The sequence below is a fragment of the Mizuhopecten yessoensis genome, unplaced genomic scaffold (genome assembly GCF_002113885.1).
Source record: "Mizuhopecten yessoensis strain PY_sf001 unplaced genomic scaffold, ASM211388v2 scaffold1721, whole genome shotgun sequence".
Classification (NCBI taxonomy): Eukaryota; Metazoa; Mollusca; class Bivalvia; order Pectinida; family Pectinidae; genus Mizuhopecten; species Mizuhopecten yessoensis.
Window position 1 is genome coordinate 45729 of NW_018404188.1, and position 19057 is coordinate 64785.

Genomic DNA, 19057 nt, shown 5'->3' on the forward strand with positions numbered 1-19057 from the left:
ATTTCATATAGATCACAAACATACAACATTTGAGTACTAAAAAACAAAAACAAAATAACAAAAGGCTAAAGCAGTCAAACTCAGAGTCTGTACAATGTAAATATTACCTTTCACCAATGTTGCTATCGATGAATGATGCATCACAAATACACAGCATAAAAATGAAAGATGACTACACTGACAAGGGAGATAACTCGTGAGCCAAAGAGGATCTTTTTGTTCCCACAACTTTGAAAAACCAACAGCACTGAAATGTAAGTCTTCTTCCTCATTATGACTGGTGCTGTGGTACCCTTTACCTTAATCTCAATTTTGGAAATAGGTCAAAAGCTATTCCCAATATAATTAACCCAGACAATTTGTTCACTGGAAATTCAGAGTTTTGAGTAAATGTTTCATCTTCTTTTTACAAAATTTTAGATGAGTATTCCATTCAGTCTCTTGGAGGATGACTATTGTTTGATACTTCAGATCCACCTCCTTTCTCCAAGTTTCCAATTTCAGATTTAATCATTTTAAAATGGAATTACAGAATGATAAATAACTTCATTCAAATGCCTTTGACAAATCAGCTTAAAATCTCTGTATAGGCGATATATCCATGCAGAAATATAGAGAAATTATGAAGAGTGCTGGAAAGACAATATCCCTTATAGTTACCATTGTAAGGGAGGTTGTACATATAACAGAGGCATTATAATGAAGTTTTACCATGTCATTTAATACCAGCAGCAACAAGTCTGTGAGCTGGAGTTCAAGGTCCCTCACCTGTAGCCTAGGTGTACAGTGATATAAAGCATCACCCTTTGACTGCTGCACATGGTAAAATAGGTATTGTATTGTAACAGCTGCAGTAATGGTGTATGCTAATGTGGTGAATTCACACTAAAAGTACATGTTGGTGTATGGCTTATGTTTATCAAGCCGCATTAGTGATTTCAGTGAAAATGAATTTAAGAATGTATTATATCCAGATCTGAGAAAGCAATCTTTTGAAATTATCACAGCCATTTTCATATATATTTTCTAATTCTATTAATATTAAAAATATTACTAATTGTAAGGTGACGTTGTATTATTAACATGACCGAGTCGACTTCTGTCATTATTTATGTGATGTCATCCTCGACAGTCCTGGGGTTACACTCGTGTCATGATACAATTGAAGGCACTACGTATACGTTGGCTATTTGATTGATTTCGTGTATAAAAACGATCAGACGCAATGTTGATACGTGACTGTCTTTTGAAGTTAAAGGAGTGGCAACCGATTTCAAAGTCGGTCAATTTTGTTGCCGTGCTATTCCTATGATGTACATCAAAGGATCAAACTAGTTTATATGTACTTCTCACAACGTGTCGGGTAACGACTCCATGTCGTCATGACAATGTCCAGCCCAGGGGTACATAGAACGTTAGAGAGCGACCCGGAGTATCGAGGGTACAATGTCCGTGCCGGTTTATTGTGAAAATAGGAAAAGGTTGGTAATCTGATCTATTGACCTTCTAAGGAGAGTGCGAATGCTGTTCTATTATGCAATGTCGTTAGCACAATGGCATTAGTAGATATATAAAGTTGATGTACAGATGATATAGCCGCTCTAAGATTCGTGGGTATTATCAAACAGATCTTTCAAAATGTTGCTTAGCAATATTTATTTCTTTGCCTTTCAAATTCTGATTGGCTGATATCAGAGAAGCGCAACAGCCAATCAAATTTAGTCCGATCATCAGTTTACATAGATTAGGAAGCAAAACAGCTATTTGAAGCCACGATAATGAACTATTTCCTGAGGTGGCACAGATCGTAAGACTAGTGCCATCACCGAGGGAAATATATTTGACTATTACCTGATAAGGCGTGAAACAGTATTGCAGCTGTTTTACAAGGGCAATAGTCGATCAATCCTACAAGGTCTGTAACCAACCTATAGGGAAAGAGTAAGAACTATTCTATTGCACATTTGCAGTGCCGTTCTTTTATGCAAGAATGATAATGGATCTATTGTTCAATAACAATGCTTGATATATTGAGCAAACAGTAAAGATATGGACCGTAAGACCTAAAGAAACTAAAGGATGGAACTGAATAACCGTAGACGGATGATGGCAGATATATTCAATACATTGAATACTGACCGTAGCCAATCAATTGAGCAAGTTTAAAAGCCAATACATTTCACGTTAAAAAAGATTGTCTGTGCATCTATTGTGCAAGGATGATGGCCTATCTATTTTGCAAATGTAATAACCAAAAGTTACATTAGTTATCACCAATCTATTTTCCACGTAACATAGCCGATCAATAAAGGGGCAATATACCTACAACAAGGAAGGATGTAGCGAGTTATATATTGTGCAACTAATTAAGATAGGGACCGGGGTATTGTATAGCAGGCATGTTTTAAACAGTATTTGAAGACAAACGTAGACGAACGAGTCTATTTAATACCTTTGGGAGATTTACAGAAGCACACTTTCTTAGCAGGATATGCTGTTATACAATCAGCCTGTCCAATGTACATGTTTAATCTACTGATGCCGTCATAGTCACGGATGTAGTATTTCCCGTTCCGGTACAATATGGTGGTTTCCAGAAGTGCACCACCGGGGGTCGTCTCCATCTTCATTACGTAGTCCCGTTTGACGACAGCATTAGATGTAGCGGAGCTATTGCGTCCAGTGATATCCCACTCCGCTACATAGTGTATAGCCTTCAACTCGAGCTGACTGCAAAACTTTTCGTATTTCAAAAGTAATTTATTGACATATTTGAGCATCAATTGTCCTAAATCCTTTGCGATCGTTGAAGCAACGTCAAGATCTTTGAATAAACTACATGTACACCAATGGTTAGATATGCCTGCCCTCCGACAGTTTCTGTCTGGTGGGATTTCACTGAACAGACTGATCCCGTGTGTACTATTGATAGTTCTGTTCTGGGTCTGGTAGAGTATGTCCATCAATGTCTCGTGAATGTCGAACGGTGTCGTCAGCTTCCAGGCATTCTCGCGCAGATTGGAGAGGGCCTCGAGTGCGTCGATTGTAAAATTGGTCGGAAGAACAATGTAGGTTGCAGGTAATCTCTCTTCCAGGCGCCCAACCGGAGACTTACGAAGATGTCCGAATCGTGACCCGTGATCGCTAAACACAATGAGCACCGTATTATGAGCATGATCGTTCCTGATGAAATTTTCCAAAAAATCGGTCAAGACATCATCGTACTCTTTCACAATATTATCAGAATTATGGTAGAATCTGCTCAGATAGGCAAATCCGAACGTCCTAGTATCCTTGTACACATTTAGAAAATCGGACACGTAATCCAGGATGATTTTAGTCTCTAGTCTTCCGCCGAAGCAGTGTTTCTTTGACCATAGTTTCGGATGGGCCTCCGTTGCTGCCCCCATTGGCTCGTAAAAGTGATCGACGGGGGCATTTTTGAATCCCTTCTTGAGATAATTGAATAGGCCTATATCAATCATATCCTCGGAAAACAATGTAGTGTACCCATTGTTCGAGAATTTGTTCCAAATAAACTCGTAGTCGTCAAAAGGAACTGTCTGATTCCAGCCTCGACGTCGGAGTTCCTTCACAGAAATGCCAAGCGTGATCGGGATGAGGTTCGGGAAAGTATTATCACCGACCTTGCTGTATCCCAATAGCTCTACGGCACCTAATTTGTCCAGAAGGGTTTTGCGGGTCTTTGGCAGATTCCGGTAGAAGCTATTTCGGGACAAGGAATCTATTCCAAGCATCAAGACATTGTAAGCTTGGTCTTCCGTTTCTTCCGTGGATCGCCGTCTACGCTTTGTGCTATTTTGTGGCACGGCAAATGCGTGAAAATTCGTGTACAGCGATTTATCTTCTTTCGTAAAGCATTCTACTTTAATGAAGTCTGTATTAATAGACGATTCTTTTTGAAAAGAAACACTTTTATCTGTCTGGAAAGTAAAGTACTTCTTAGAAATGGTTTTCGGTCGAACTATGGGCGTGTATTTGCAATAGCTTAAATTTCTATAGAATGGCAAAGCGGCCGAGTTCAGTGTGAGTTTAGTCAACGTCTGTAGCGTTAAGGATGGTACTGTATGACTGCATTTGATGTTTGCCGATTTCACAAGAAATGGAATGACGGACGGGTCGAACGGATGAATAAAGGGTATTTTACACCCGTCCGTGTCGATGACAAACTTTGGAGAGATAAGCTGATTGTCTGCCAGATCGCGTTTGATGCCTCCCCTGTACAGAACGACGCAGGCAAGGAAGGACGAGGTGGAGACAATCACCACCGCAGCAATGGAGAACCGCAACAGGAACCGGAAGTGGCACGAGAGGAGAGTCGATGGTCCTGCAACAAAGGTAATATCAATATATAACTTTACAACAAAATAGTATTGTTATTTGGTGGAAAAGGTTCACATTGAGCGTAATTTCTGCTGTTTAATTTCTTGCAGAAAAACGAGAGCTTGTGAAAAAAAGCAGGCGGTAGTCCGTAACTAGATTTCTTTACGGTGAGCGGTGATACCTACCGGCCGTTAGCTGGTACGGGGACGTCAAACGTTACTTGGTCTCTAATACCATCAAGGTGATCCGATACTTATAGCTAGAAATTAATGTTTTCTTTTCATCATGACATCTTGTTATTCGAAAATGTCTAGCTCCGTATTTTGACTCTGTTAAGGGTTGACATTTGAATTTCTACCTACAGATCATCATCATCATCATCATCATCATCATCATCATCATTATCATACCATCATCATCATCATCATCATCATCATCATATCATCATCATCATTATCATACCATCATCATCATCATCATCATCAAAACTCGCCTGGATTTTTTTATACCATACTTCAATTCAAATTAACATCTATTTCCCACAGTCTAATTAAAATTATATCTTCACATCGCTCCCGTTTATTGATATGTCGCTACGGGAGCGATACGAAGATATAATTTTAATCATATTGTGTTTCCCATTGCATCGGTGTAAGTCCTTCATAGAGACGCCTTCAAATCGGTTATAGTCCTATCCTATTCTTCTCTGTAAATGTCATGGAGGTCAGGCTTTATCTCTTTATGCTATACAGCTGTATGGTACCTAGGCTAAACGTATGGTTTGATTAAATACAGACCTGTTATACTTGTGAATTATTACAAAATATGAACATATTAGTTATTGAGGCGGTTAAATACGAAGTAGAAGCATATTTATTTTAACCATGTTAAGATAAATGATGTTATTTTTTCTTGACATATGAATGAAGGTTTCAAATATCAATATTCCGAGTTTTAAAAGTGCTTGAAATTAAGGCAGGAAGTCAATCGATGCTAGGTTTTATATCAAAGCTTCAATTATATATATTTTTAAAGACCAATCTTCTTCCTTGTGAGACTCATTATTAAGTGATTTTGAATAAAATGATAAAATAACGAGGAAGATCTGAAATAGAATCCGCGTTGGTTTTTCATCTTTTGATTTAATATGAAACTAATTCGACCTAACTAATAACTTATTATTGAGACATGTCAAAAAGTATCTACTACATGGTAATTACACAAGTAATAGGATTTTACAACTGACTAAAATAGAATATTCCTAATATAGAAATAGCCTGATAACAAATCTAATTATTTGTAACACATAATAGGTTCAGTCACACGCATGCACACACTGGACGGAATGTTAGCAGCCGCCCAGCGATGCTCCAGCCTCAGTAGCTGGTGCGAGGGTTGACAGAGTTATGTCCCTTGGTTGATGAGCGCAGGAAGTAACCTCGCTTGAACCCGTCCACATGCAACTCGATACACAAGTGATGAGTAAGCGGAGAGGATGGGTGAAGAAAGTCGCTGCTGCACACAAACAAAATAGCAGTGATTTGCTCAAACACAAGGTAGCTTTATACCATCTCTGAGGCCATGTTGGATTTTTAGCAGGTAAAATAACTTTTGCATTTGCATGCCAATGTTGAAAACTAACTTTTTATGATGGCTGTGTATTGCACACACGAGCGTGTCTGATGCTGAGTTTGTGTGAGAGATATATGTAGTCGTAAGTTGTTTTTGTTACAGAAGTTCAGTGACAATGACCGCTGGATCTAAGCCATCCACACGCGTGTGTGACAGGGTCCCCTGTTATATATGGCGCTTCGTGGTGGAGCTGACAAGCTTGACTACTGTAACACAGGGGCTTGTTTCATGATGTAATTGATATGAAGTCGTGCCCTCTTGGTAAGGTACAGTCTAGTTATTTTACTCAGGACTGTTCTGTACACTGTCGTTATTTTATTCATGCAATCATGGCTTTTCAGTTGATGAAGGAGAAGGTCACTGTGCCTTTGACAAATCCTAATTTAAATGTTACTCTTTTATCTATTGCAGTACATTGTTGGATAAGTTCAAAACAAACATCTGAAGCCTTTTTTTTCTTATTTATCAGACAAACCGAAGTTGCTGAATATATTTTGTGTGCTTTAACATTAAGCACAAGCAGAGATGTATAATACAGAGATTTAGCTTTATATGTCTCTGGCGCAAGTAACCTCAGCAATTCTGGTAAAGACCATTTTTTTTCACGATGGTGAAACTGTTGTTAAATGTCTTAAGGATATAAAACATTAAGCTTATTTAATGTGAGCAAATAGAAAAACGGGAATCAGCGTGCCTAAACGTTTCCCTCAAAAAGCCTAAATTGAAGGCATTAAGAACCAGTTAACCAATATATAGTTCTGCAGAGGAAGGAATCAGCTAGTTTATTCCTTCCCTTCAAAGAGAACACGAAATGACTGCTAGGCCTATACCAGGCAGTACTAACAGTGTTTAAAACCATAGTTTTGGAGAGGGGTACTGGTATCTCTAGATAAAAGTGGATTTTCTCTGGCAAGAAAAGAAACATTGTTTTTACTCCAGCTTTTACTAACTGTTGGTAGTATGCTGTGGCTGCCTATCTCCTAAAGCTACTATTATGTTATGACAGTACAGTATATATATACATGTATATACATTCTAAGCAGTGTCAAACTCAGTAAACTTGTAAAAAGTTGGCTTGTTGCCAAATGAAATAATAATTGTTTTTCAGCATTTTGACCTCAAATTTATTGCTGCCCTTTGAATCCTGGTCTATTTATGCTAAGGTAAAGATAAGATAGTTGATCCCTGTCGACCCTGCAGCATTTGTTTACTATTGTTGCTAAATCTAATAAAGTGGAAAGAGTTGTGAAATATTGAAAAAAGAGAAAACCGAGATTTTGGTGATTGGTTATCATGTTTATCTTAAATTCTTGTTTGTAATGTTTTTTTTTTTTTTTTTTTCAAAGATACAGTTTTATTTAGGAAAGCTTACTAGATTTACTATCAGATAAACATGTTTAACTTGACAACTTTAGGAATCCTTTACAGTATAGCTAAGACTCCTGTGCCTTCCTGGTGATAATGATTCGGGCCAGCAAACTTAAGATTGATGAATATAGGTTGCATTAACTGGTTTCATAAATGTTGTAAAAATGATAAAGGATAACAATCACAATTTCAGTAATTATTATGAATAATTAAAAAAAGAGTCAGATAAACTGTTCCCTATAAATCATCATACTAAATTATAGTTGTTAAGAATTTTAGTACGTTTTAATACATTAATAAAGAAAAACAGAAACTTCAAGGATAAAATTGGGGACCTTTATTAACCAAAACCACACTTTTTTTAAAACTGCTGTCAAGGAATTATAAATTAACAGCATCAAAATGAAAGATGAATCACCTGGCATATATATACCGTTAATAAATAAGCATGTATTCCGAAACTGAAAAAAATATTTCTGAGCTCAAGTGGAACTCTTCGTTGCGATTCATAATAGCTGATGCAGTGCAGTTGAAGTTGTTATATTTATTTAGAATGAAACCATTGAATTTACCTCATCTAGCCTCTGTTGTCGGTTCTTAAAATTTCTCACACATTTTAATACATTTCCCATTCTAGAATCTGGCAACTCTACTTTTTCATGTTTTTCACTCATGAATGTGGTATAAATTGTATGAAATTCTTGAATTTGCTCTTTTTCCTTCATAGTACACAGTATATGTTGCATTTTAACAGATAAAGCATATATGTGTGTGTTGACCAACTGCATGAGAGTGTGTGTCTGTGTATACTGTAAGAGCCCCTAGCTATCACACTCAAACGAGTACACAACATACATTTGTCAGCGTGGTTTACACTTGACAAGCTCAAACGCCAATCCTATGGTCTTACCTTCATTTCTCTGTGTAAGAATTTAATTGGTCTAAGTTTTTACTGAATATGTTTTGAAGACTATTATTCAATAGATGTATCTAAGACTGCATTTTATTTATATATTTATGTAGATGTACACCCCTACTTAGTACTAGTGATAGGTCTTTTACTCATTTATATACCATATAGTATGTCACTGGACAGTAGAACTGCCAGGGCATACAGTTGGAATAATTAGTTAAAGGTACGTAGGGTCTGTAAGAACCCCCTCATCCTATCAGTTAAAGCTGTCAGAGCTTTGAAAGGTTAGCTTAACGATACCAAGACTGTTTTAACGCATGTAGATATTATGTGAAATTGGGAATTGATAAACTGCATAATTAAAATGTAAAATAAAGTGATCAAAGTTGCAGAGTTTGGTCATTCAGAATCTTGTGTGTATACATGGAGTTAACAGATTTAAATCTACGCTGTGTGAATAGTGTTGGGCAGGGGATTCATCATTCTTACCATGGGTGTCAGACTGTTTAAGGTGGTAGTGAAACTGTGACTTCATTCTTAGACTTGACTAAGTCTGTTGAGTACATCTGTAGCATTAAAAATGTGTACCCAGCTGTCAAACAAGATTTAACTGAAAATATTTTACCTTGGCATCAATTGAAATGCCCTGCAAATCCTAAATACTTTTTGAGTTGGGAAAAATCTCAATATGATATGCAAATTTTAAATCAGTATGTAAACAAAAAGTCGCCTTTTCCAAATATCTGCAAAAAATATCTGTGAAGGTAGTGCTTATCAGTTATATAATTGGATTATTATTTATTGAGTAGGAGGCTAGGAGCGGAAAACAAAATGGGGACACATACCATGTCTGGTGGTCCTAATGTCAGAAAGGTAAATGGGGACACCTACCATGTCTGGTGGTCCTAATGTCAGAAAGGTAGATCTACCTAGGTACACTCCTACAAAACACTTGTCTTTTTTGACTTATACATTTGTCATCAAATTACATACATTATTATGGCACCTAGGAACTATAATTATGTAACAGGAAAGAGATCTAAAGTAGTGTGCTTCCACCGGGGATCAAACCTGCAGCGACCAGCATCCCAGTCAGCAGCTCTACCGATGGACCTCAAGGGAGCTATGAAATTCCCCTTGTGTGAACCTAGAAAGTGACTGTAATTCAGCTAGGTTCAACCTGCCACAATTATATTACATGGAGACCAAATTTCTAACATTCATGATTTGGGGTATTTTTTTGTGACAAACCCCTAATTATGTTAGCCTATTGATTGAAATACAGCTTAACTAACCTTGTATGGTACAAGTTTAGACAAGTGATGATATTATCAGTTGTAACTTCATGTGTCACTGTGACACTATCTGTACACCTGGTTCTACTTTGTATTTAGAGTATTGTTGTTTTTACACACCTGAATCTTTCTACCTGTACTTCTATAGGATTGTATTATCACTACAATCTTGTTTAACCTACAACAGTATGTCCGACTTAAAACTAACCTGTTCATCATTGATGTAGAAGATTCTATGATTACAGTAGGTGGGTAGTCCATATTGGTTTACATAAATGTCAACTGAAAAATTGTGTCCTTGCTTATTCTAATTTAATGGCAGAAACTTGAAATACATTTCCTGTGCAAGTTTTAAATGAATCATTTTAATAAGTGCAGTACTCGGTGCATTACTCTATGAGTAAATGCTGTACCTGACTGGTTATATTTCGTGGAGATCTATGCATACATTTACATTACCTGGACAGGCCAGCGTGTAGCGGTTATGTAATCGATAACGTAGCACCATGGATGCCGTGGAATTTGGTCCAGTCCTGCCCTAGTTGTCCCTCTGTGGGACTACAGGTCCTTCCATGGGACTGAATCCCTCCATGGGACTAACTAAGCCCTCTGGTGGCCGGTGTTTCCATGATGTGTCATCGCCTCACGGTTAGTTCACCGCATACTCAGCTTGATAGCCGAGTGGGGAGACATGCTGACATTTGTCGGGATCGTGGATCGTATTACAGTTATATTGGGTGAAAAAACATGTCCTATGTCATCCGCTGAACAGCACAATGTACATGTTCAGGTGAAAAGGCCACTGTTTAAATACCGTAGAGACTCTAATCACTCCTCCTTATTTCAAGATTTATCTTTTGTGTGGCATGTATATCCGCAGGCGACTGATGACAAAACTGTTTTATCTGATAAGCAAGTCCTTTAAACAGATTAATTAAAAGATAATGAAAATTAAACAGGTTTTGTTTTCATTGATTAATGGTCTCACTGGGGCACAATCAAACCTTCCTGGCCAACTACTGTGTATAAAATACACAGGATCATGGCTTCTAACAAAGAGGTTTTTCTTAAAACAATATAAATTTCTTCAGCTAAGTAAAAGCTAATATCAGGAAAAACCCATTCACTTTGTATTAGGATCGCTGACATTTCTTTGAAGTAGCCTTCAGATAATATGAGTAGCTTAACTCTAAACGGAAACAGCGCTGTTTTTCCTGTTAAATCATTTGTGTTTAGGCAAAAGAAGGAACATTCTTTGTTTCTGGTTACCCTCCCTTTCCATGTTTTTGTGCCTACCCTAAACTTAATTAGCAATTTTCAAGGAAGCACTGTTAGAACTCAAGATCACTCTCCTATGTAAATTTTTTAAACTGCATTAGAAAAATGAAAGATAAATGTATTATCTACCTAGCTACCCTTTCCTTTTTTATCAGATGTGTAGCATGTTTTCTGTTTGGCCATAGTTGTTGAACCTGTTCAGTTGTTGAGTAATAAAACAGGTTAAACTGAGAATATATAATATTCAGTTTTTGGTTAGTATCTGACTATCTGTGCCATGACCCTCTGATTATGTTTATATCAAATCATTTAATTTGATACAGGCTTTTACTTTAAATACCTAAAAACCTAGTGATAAGGATTTGTCAGGTATTTATGGTAGATTAAAAGCCACTGCAATAAGCACTTGAAGAGTCACATGACCTTGTCATTCAGTCATTCAGACAAGGTAATAGAGGGAGTGTGACCTTGTAGTGCAGACTAGACAGGGACAGTCCCTAATAATAGGGTGCTGAAGGCTCAGACCTGGCCCTCTCCCCTCCCCATGTCACAGCACAGTAACAGACAGCTGTCATCATCACAACAATTACTCCTCAACTCACAAAATGAACGCGATTATCTACATGGAGAGCTTGTATGATAATTTGTTCTTTCATCATAGTGGATGGAGCTTAGAAATTTCCTCTTTTCGTTTCTACAGAGTGAGTTACTGACATATTTAACTTTGGTTGAGGAAGTTTAAATGTCAATTCATGAATTTTATTACAATAGATAATAAGCAAAAATAACCTTATCAAGAGTTGATGCACAGGGCTTCTTTGGGAGACGATTCAAAAGGCACATGCCCCATTCCAAAAAAATGGAAAAGAATAACCGTAATGCATTAAATTCCTATTAACTCATTCACCCCTGAAATTTGATAATGAACTATTATTCCAACCTTCAAATTGGAACAGATCAAATGTGTCTTCAGGGGTGAATGAGTTAAGACATCTTTTATGTGACAATAGCTAGAAAATGTTTGTTGCAAGCTGCTATTCATGATACAGACTGGCTGACACTTTTTTTAACATAATATATAAGAATTATAATTAATCTGTTACTATTATAGACTTGAGCAAGTCTATCAAATGGCATGTTATGCACATATATACTACTTGATTTGCATTAACCAGGCAGACCCCAACTAACTAGTAGAATAAATGTTACTCTCGCAGGCTACCTCTCGTATACCAGATCTGCCAATTTTGCAAGAGCAAGTTAAATATTTGCTGATGTGAGGCTGAAGATGGCAACTTTTGAGAATAATAATTTTCACAATGTGAATAGCCTAGGATTGGTTTGTTAGAATTTTACGTCCTTCAAACAGCTAGGCTCATTTAAGCATGTGCTCGGTTTGGATGGCTGAGGAAAGTATTAAGAGTACCAGAGAAAAACCATGCACCGACCTGCAGCCACTACCTGGCCGAAGGATTGACGTTTGAGTCACTTCACGGCACTGTGTTGTATCTTTGAACAAGATACCGGTACTTTACTCCGCTTGTTCCAGTCTACTCAGCTGTAAACGAGTACGTGGTTGGGCAGTACTAGAATTGTTGAATGCTAGATGTGAGCGCCGAAATTACAATAATAATTTGAGGTTCTATTGTAAGTGTTTATATATAGTGACATATTTTCTCAAATAGGAAGTGTACAAGTATTATTACGATTTGTAGATTTGAGCAAGTCTATCAAATGAGCCGACATGTGTCTCACTGGTTGTTTTACATCAGTCCTGATAATCAAATTGGATCGTTTAATAAAAGGGGTCGTCAGGCAACTACAGAAGTGTTAGTGCTGGGTATTCAATAGATTGGGGTCCTGTCCGATGTTATTGGAATTCTTCTGCATAGCTTGAGTGGGACCCTAGAATTAAAATTTAATAGGATCTTTTTCAATTTCTCTAACAAAAAACAATGCGGGGAGGCCATCAACACAAACCTTGGTTAAATAATTTAATTCTTTGTAGAAAATAAGTCAGTATCATCTTAAAACTTAAAAAATTCAATCATGAATAAAATATTAGCCTTTGTTTATCTTTAATCGAACAAAATTGCAATGTGTGCAGATTTTGCGTTGAAGGTTTCAGGAGAGAAATCTCTATAATGAGAACAAAGGCAGACTAGAATTGGTTCAGCCAGATGGGGCCTGAGCACTGCTGGCCCGCCACTATCAGCAAGCGTTGACAAGTGACACAGAATCAATAGAAAACTGCTTTCACGTGCAAATTCAAATTGCAGACGACACATTTCTGAGAATTGAAACGTACAGTGATGCGATATCATTATTTGATTATTTAAATATCTATCATCGTAATATTTATATATATACAAATGTATTATATAAATAAAGCTTTTTGTTTGATATCTCAGTTTCAGCTTGTCCTACCTTCATTTCCTTTAAAAAATTGCATGTTCTTTTGCCAATACCTTGACAAGTTCGCTGTGGCCGCCATGTTTTCCATTTCTATGTTAAAGAACTTACCGGGTACGTTTTACTATCTCCGACAGAAAATAGCTCCCAAAGGGAGGCGACTCTAATGAATATATATAACTTTTTAATTATATTTAGGATAAGGGACGGAACTCTAACTAGCAAAATGTCTGTTTTCGAACTCTTCTTTGTCATTCAAAAGTCAGACAGTGTTACCGTTTACCTTATTTCAGTTATAGCGAAATACTTCAGTCAATGTCCTATTTTATAGGAAAATTTACATATTATGTATTTTGGTCCCTGTTACTAGGTCATCATAATGTAAAAGGACGGGCGATTATTGGACACAGAATTTGAAAATAAGAAAATATCAAGCTCTGCAAGACCTGTGTACTCTACAAGGCATGACAGACCCGGTTTTGTACGTTTTGTACAGCCGGTGTTAGGGTCTGCTCTACAAGGCATGACAGACCTGGTTTTGTACAGCCAGTGGTAGGGTCTGCTCTACAAGGCATGACAGACCCGGTTTTGTACGTTTTGGACAGCCGGTGTTAGCGTCTGCTCTACAAGGCATGACAGACCTGGTTTTGTACAGCCAGTGGTAGGGTCTGCTCTACAAGGCATGACGGACCCGGTTTTGTACGTTTTGTATAGCCAGTGGTAGGGTCTGCTCTACAAGGAATGACAGACCCGGTTTTGTATGTTTTGTACAGCCAGTGGTAGGGTCTGCTCTACAAGGCATGACAGACCCGGTTTTGTACGTTTTGTACAGCTGGTGGTAGGGTCTGCTTTACAAGGCATGACAGACCTGGTTTTGTACGTTTTGTACAGCCAGTGGTAGGGTCTGCTCTACAAGGCATGACAAGCCCTGTTTTGTACGTTTTGTACAGCCGGTGGTAGGGTCTGCTGTACAAGGCATGCCAGACCTGGTTTTGTCCGTTTTGTACAGCCAGTGGTAGGGTCTGCTCTACAAGGCATGACAGACCCTGTTTTGTACGTTTTGTACAGCCGGTGGTAGGGTCTGCTCTACAGGGCATGACAGACCCTGTTTTGTACAGCCGGTGGCAGGGTCTGCTCTACAAGGCATGACATACCCTGTTTTGTACGTGTTGTACAGCCAGTGGTAGGGTCTGCTCTACAAGGCATGACAAACCCTGTTTTGTACGTTTTGTACAGCCGGTGGTAGGGTCTGCATTGTTATGCAACCTTCACCATTAGCAAAGTTTAAAAAAGTGTCAGTAGCCATTTTGCAGGTAGAGGTCTGTACACAGAATTGAATCCATACTTGCTCGCTTAAAATGCTTTGTTTTTAATGAAAAACTCCAGAAATTGAGTCTATTTATTGTCTGCCTAGCAGCACTGCCATTTTTGAACTGTTGCTATTGGTTATTACAGAGGTAGATGATGATGTGTTAAAGGCACTACATGTAACACTGCATCATCTACCAGATTTCAGTGCTTACAAGTAACTACTGTCCAAGTTAACCGAGTAAATAGTGCACCACTAAATGAGCAACTGAGGAATTCTAAGATTTATACCACATACTCGGATAAATAATTTCTGTACCCAAACAGTCACACAATTTGGAAGGTCACGATGAACTGATATAATAATCAAGTAAAGGTTGTGAAATAGTTAATATAATAAGCAACATGAATATTATAAAAGTACAATACAACCTACCATGTCTGAGATTGAGGATGAAGCACATCACCTTTGTCCAGCACCAGTGAGCTTTGGCCCGACTACGTGGCATTGCTGTAGAGCTGTTCGCTATGTAACTGCAGTTATCCCTTTGTAACTTTCGGTTTATTGTGATCATTGATCAGAGGCAGTAAAAAACAAAAGTTGGATGTGTACGATTTAAAACAGATGGACCATATTGCTTCACAGCCTAAACATATTCTCTCATCACTGGAAAAGCCCAAATGTAACGCCTCGCCAGGACCAATGTTACACATCCTTTGTTGTTTTTTTGCTTTGTCTTGTTTTTTCCTTGTGACTATTTTGGGAATTGGGATGGGTATGTGATTTAGAAATTTGATTTATATTTTTGAGATGAATTTATGTGTGTAAATGGAAATTTAAAAAGCAGTAGATCATGTCTTTATTAAAGCTCACATACATTTGATGTCAAAAATAAGACACACCATTTCCATTGTGGCCAAATTTTGACCAAAAGGGACAAAATACGACTACTGAAAGTCCAGTGAATGCATGTAAACTTAGCAAGTATAGTGTAGGAAAACCCAGTGCCAACGAATGGACGGCTTCACTAGGCAAGACTAAATGTATGGCCATGCTTAGTATTACCATATCTATTGTCTAACAAAAAAATACCTAGGACAGACCAAATATCATATATTCCCAAAATAAAACCCACCAGATATAATGCTGTCTCTATAAGACCAAATATCACACATTCCTAAAAAAACACCAGATATAATACCTCCTGCAAAAGACCCACAAATGCCCTTAGTTATAGCATGATATCTCACACAATTTTATATATGAGTCACTCACACATATCTGACTCTTATATGTAAAATAAAGTAGCTGTTGAGGTTGTCATTGTTAATATCCATTTATGGAATATATTGTTCAAAACCTGTCTGTAGCGCAGCACCAAGACATGTTAAATTATTAGCTCACTTGGCCCTTTATGGTGCGGCGTCCGGCGTCTACTTTTAACTTTAAGCAACTTCTTCTCAGTAACCAAAAGGCCTAGGGTGATGATATTTGGCAAGAAGCATGCTGGAATGAAGGGCTAACAAGTTTGGCCAAATAAATGACCTTCATCAATTTTCAAGGTCACAGGGGTCAAATATGTTTTAAACCTTACAACAACTTCTTCTGAATAACCAAGAGGCCTAGGGTAATGATATTTGGCCAGTAACATGCTGGGATGAAGGGTTACCAAGTTTGTTCAAATAAATGACCTTCATCAATTTTCAAGGTCACAGGAGTCAGGTGAGCGATTCAGGCCCATTAGATATAACTGTCAGTATGTCGGTAAATTCAATAATATAAGACAGAGAATCCAGTTTGGGGCCATATGATTATCCAACAGAAGAAGTTAGAGGAAGGTAGGGGGAAGTTCATTGTGACTGTCGATAGATCTATGATACTAGCTAGTTGCCTTCTTTTGAAACTTTGTACATGTTGCTTGTTGCACCTGTATTCAAATTTTAGTTGTGTCCCTCTTAATGTCGCTGTAATTAATAAAAAAAAATTGTTTCTTTCCATTTTAAGGGAGTTATGTCCCTTAACTAAAAGCCAATTATTAAGACAACTACTAGAGGTGTCACGATTCACCGCGATGCACTTGTACCGTGATTATTTATGTTCAATTCGATTCACGATATATTTTTCCGGATTTTCGATGTGTCAAGATCTGAATATTAGTGTATGCCGCTTCAGCCAAACGTCTGTAAGACGTTCAATTTCATTGGCTGATCTCTTAACCCTCAACCAATCAGCTGCGAGGATGCAATTTTCACAAAGCATTCATAACAAAATGGCTGACTGTCATAAGGTAATGAAAATTTGTGATGCTCCAGCAAACTTCCAATCAAAAGTGTGGAAACACTGCAGGTTTCCGTGTATCAACGGCTTATATATCTCATTTTGTTTATATTTTAAAATAAAGGTGTATCAAATCGAAATAATCGAATCGTCGAACAAATATCGAGATACGTATTGAATCGTGGGTAAAGTGTATCGTGACAGCTCTACTTCCTATGAAACTGTATACTCTTAACAATATCATATCATACATGTAGTTGTACACATCTGTTTGAAGTTTTTTGCCTCATTGTATACATATGGAGAAGTGATGGACATTTAAATTGCTCCCTTTAGCTGACAGTTCTAACTATCTCAATTATATCACAGGATATCCTTATGTTACAGTGTTGTGTAGTAAACACATATGATGACTAACTGTACTTAAATTCACACCGGAAATGAAGATAGAGGTTCCCCAACGAGTGATGGTTGCATGGCTATCATGTTTATCTAACTTGAGTTAGTTAGTTTTCAAATTGTATAAAGACACGAGGTTTAGCGAGTGTCTTTTACAATTTTAAGATTAACTAACAAGAGTTCTAAAGATGAACGTGATAACCTACCATCACAAGTTTGGGCTTCTTTTTCTCCCATAACGTTCATATTTTATCTGGAAAGCCATACGTTTCCTTTGAAAATACACTATATCAGCTTCCGATGGTGGAAACAATTGCCGTGAACCATGTCGTCACAATGGAAGATGACGTCCTGAAGCATTGTCACGTGATGTCATAAGTGAAAAATTGACCAATGAAATCACGTCCAGGGTGTTACCCACTAGTGGGTAACCAAAAATGTTTACCAACTCCGAGCAGGTTTATCCAATGAATCGGGAGTGAGGAAACCTATAATGGTTGTGGGAGTGAGGAAACCTATAATGTTGTGGGAGTGAGGAAACCTATAATGGTTCTGGGAGTGAGGAAACCTATAATGGTTGTGGGAGTGAGGAAACCTAAAATGGTTGTGGGAGAAAACAGATTTAACAATATATATAAATACATGTGTGTGTAATTAGGGATTGTAGCTCTCAGGGTTTTGCATGAAGCAGAATCTTGTTTCAAATACCCAAATTTTCCATTACAGGACCCCAAAAATCTGAATAACACCGGTGTGCCCAGACCCCCTGAAATGAAAACTAAAAACTTCAAGTCTCGGAATTTTAATGATGTATATGACTTAAGCATCATATACTGAAAACTATCATTTATAAGGGCCCCAAACATTTATCTAAAATTTTCAATCAAGGGGGGGTCCCAAGGGATCTCAAAGTGAAATGGGTGGTAAAACCCTGCATGTACATGTAATTCATAACATGTACAAAATAATTAAATATCTACCAGTTATTTGCCGAAAGTATTTTTTTTTTATTTATGACTGAAAGGCTGATAATTATTTAAATATAATCTTTAAAGTATTAGCTGCTGTTATTGAATGTGACAAGCCACACGGGTTGAGAGTCGGACTGTCTGTCCAAACTAATATAATTTCTTTGTTTTAATATCCTGTATTGTCATATGACCCGGAGCCTGGTAGCACAACTTTCTGAATAAAAACTCATGAAATGACTGTCGTTATTCTGACTGAATAAGAGTTGTGTGATCTTTAAATGATCATTGTTTTAAATTATTCATGAAAAATCTGTAATATTGAAAATTATATATTACAATGAAATTGGTTATTATACAGCCCTTCGATGAGATCTTGTCCGGACGACCAATACAGTTTTTATCCATATTTCTTGAAACTTCACTGATTTAATTAGTTGCCCCACTGAAGTGTGAAGCACCTGCACTTATTTTTTCAATTTGGCTTAATTAAGTTATTTGACCTTTTTACAAAATGTTTAGCCAGATATTTATTTCATCCAATTTGTTTTTATTTGAGTTATGTCCCTTTTTTACAAAATGCTCAGATAAATTTTCATTCTGATTTACAGAATTACAGTTTATGTCAAAATTAATGCCCATAAAAAAAATATTTAACCTTTTTATGAAACTTGCTTGAAATAACTTGTTTGCGATTGACTTGATTTTGGGTAACTTTGGCTTACACTTCAGCTTGTTGAAATGAAAAACCTTATGATCTAATGTTTGATGGTTAGAGCTATCAGTACTGTGCTGTCTGTATGATCTGATGTTTGATGGTTAGAGCTATCAGTACTGTGCTGTCTGTATGATCTGATGTTTG

The 19057-nt window shown here is 37.3% G+C and overlaps 2 protein-coding genes across 6 annotated transcripts in view; one reads left to right on the top strand and one right to left on the bottom strand.

Annotated features, from left to right (window-relative positions):
* Positions 1–238: 238 nt before the first annotated feature.
* LOC110467023 overlaps positions 239–19057 on the bottom strand; it is a 23674-nt gene continuing 4855 nt past the window's right edge. The window contains exons 1-2 of one of the 2 annotated variants that reach the window (XM_021523890.1): positions 10012–10533; positions 239–4348 (exon numbers count right to left, since the gene is read on the bottom strand). In XM_021523890.1, the coding sequence (XP_021379565.1) occupies positions 2442–4348; positions 10012–10060 (1956 nt within the window). In that variant the 5' untranslated portion in view covers positions 10061–10533 and the 3' untranslated portion in view covers positions 239–2441. Of the gene's footprint in view, positions 4349–10011; positions 10534–19057 lie in introns of those variants that run through there. The other variant, XM_021523898.1, reaches the window with a different exon arrangement.
* LOC110466996 overlaps positions 5819–19057 on the top strand; it is a 99231-nt gene continuing 85992 nt past the window's right edge. For all 4 annotated transcript variants that reach the window (XM_021523847.1, XM_021523871.1, XM_021523879.1 and 1 more), the window contains exon 1: positions 5819–5943. The gene's annotated coding sequence lies outside the window, so the exon portion shown is untranslated. The remainder of the gene's footprint in view (positions 5944–19057) is intronic.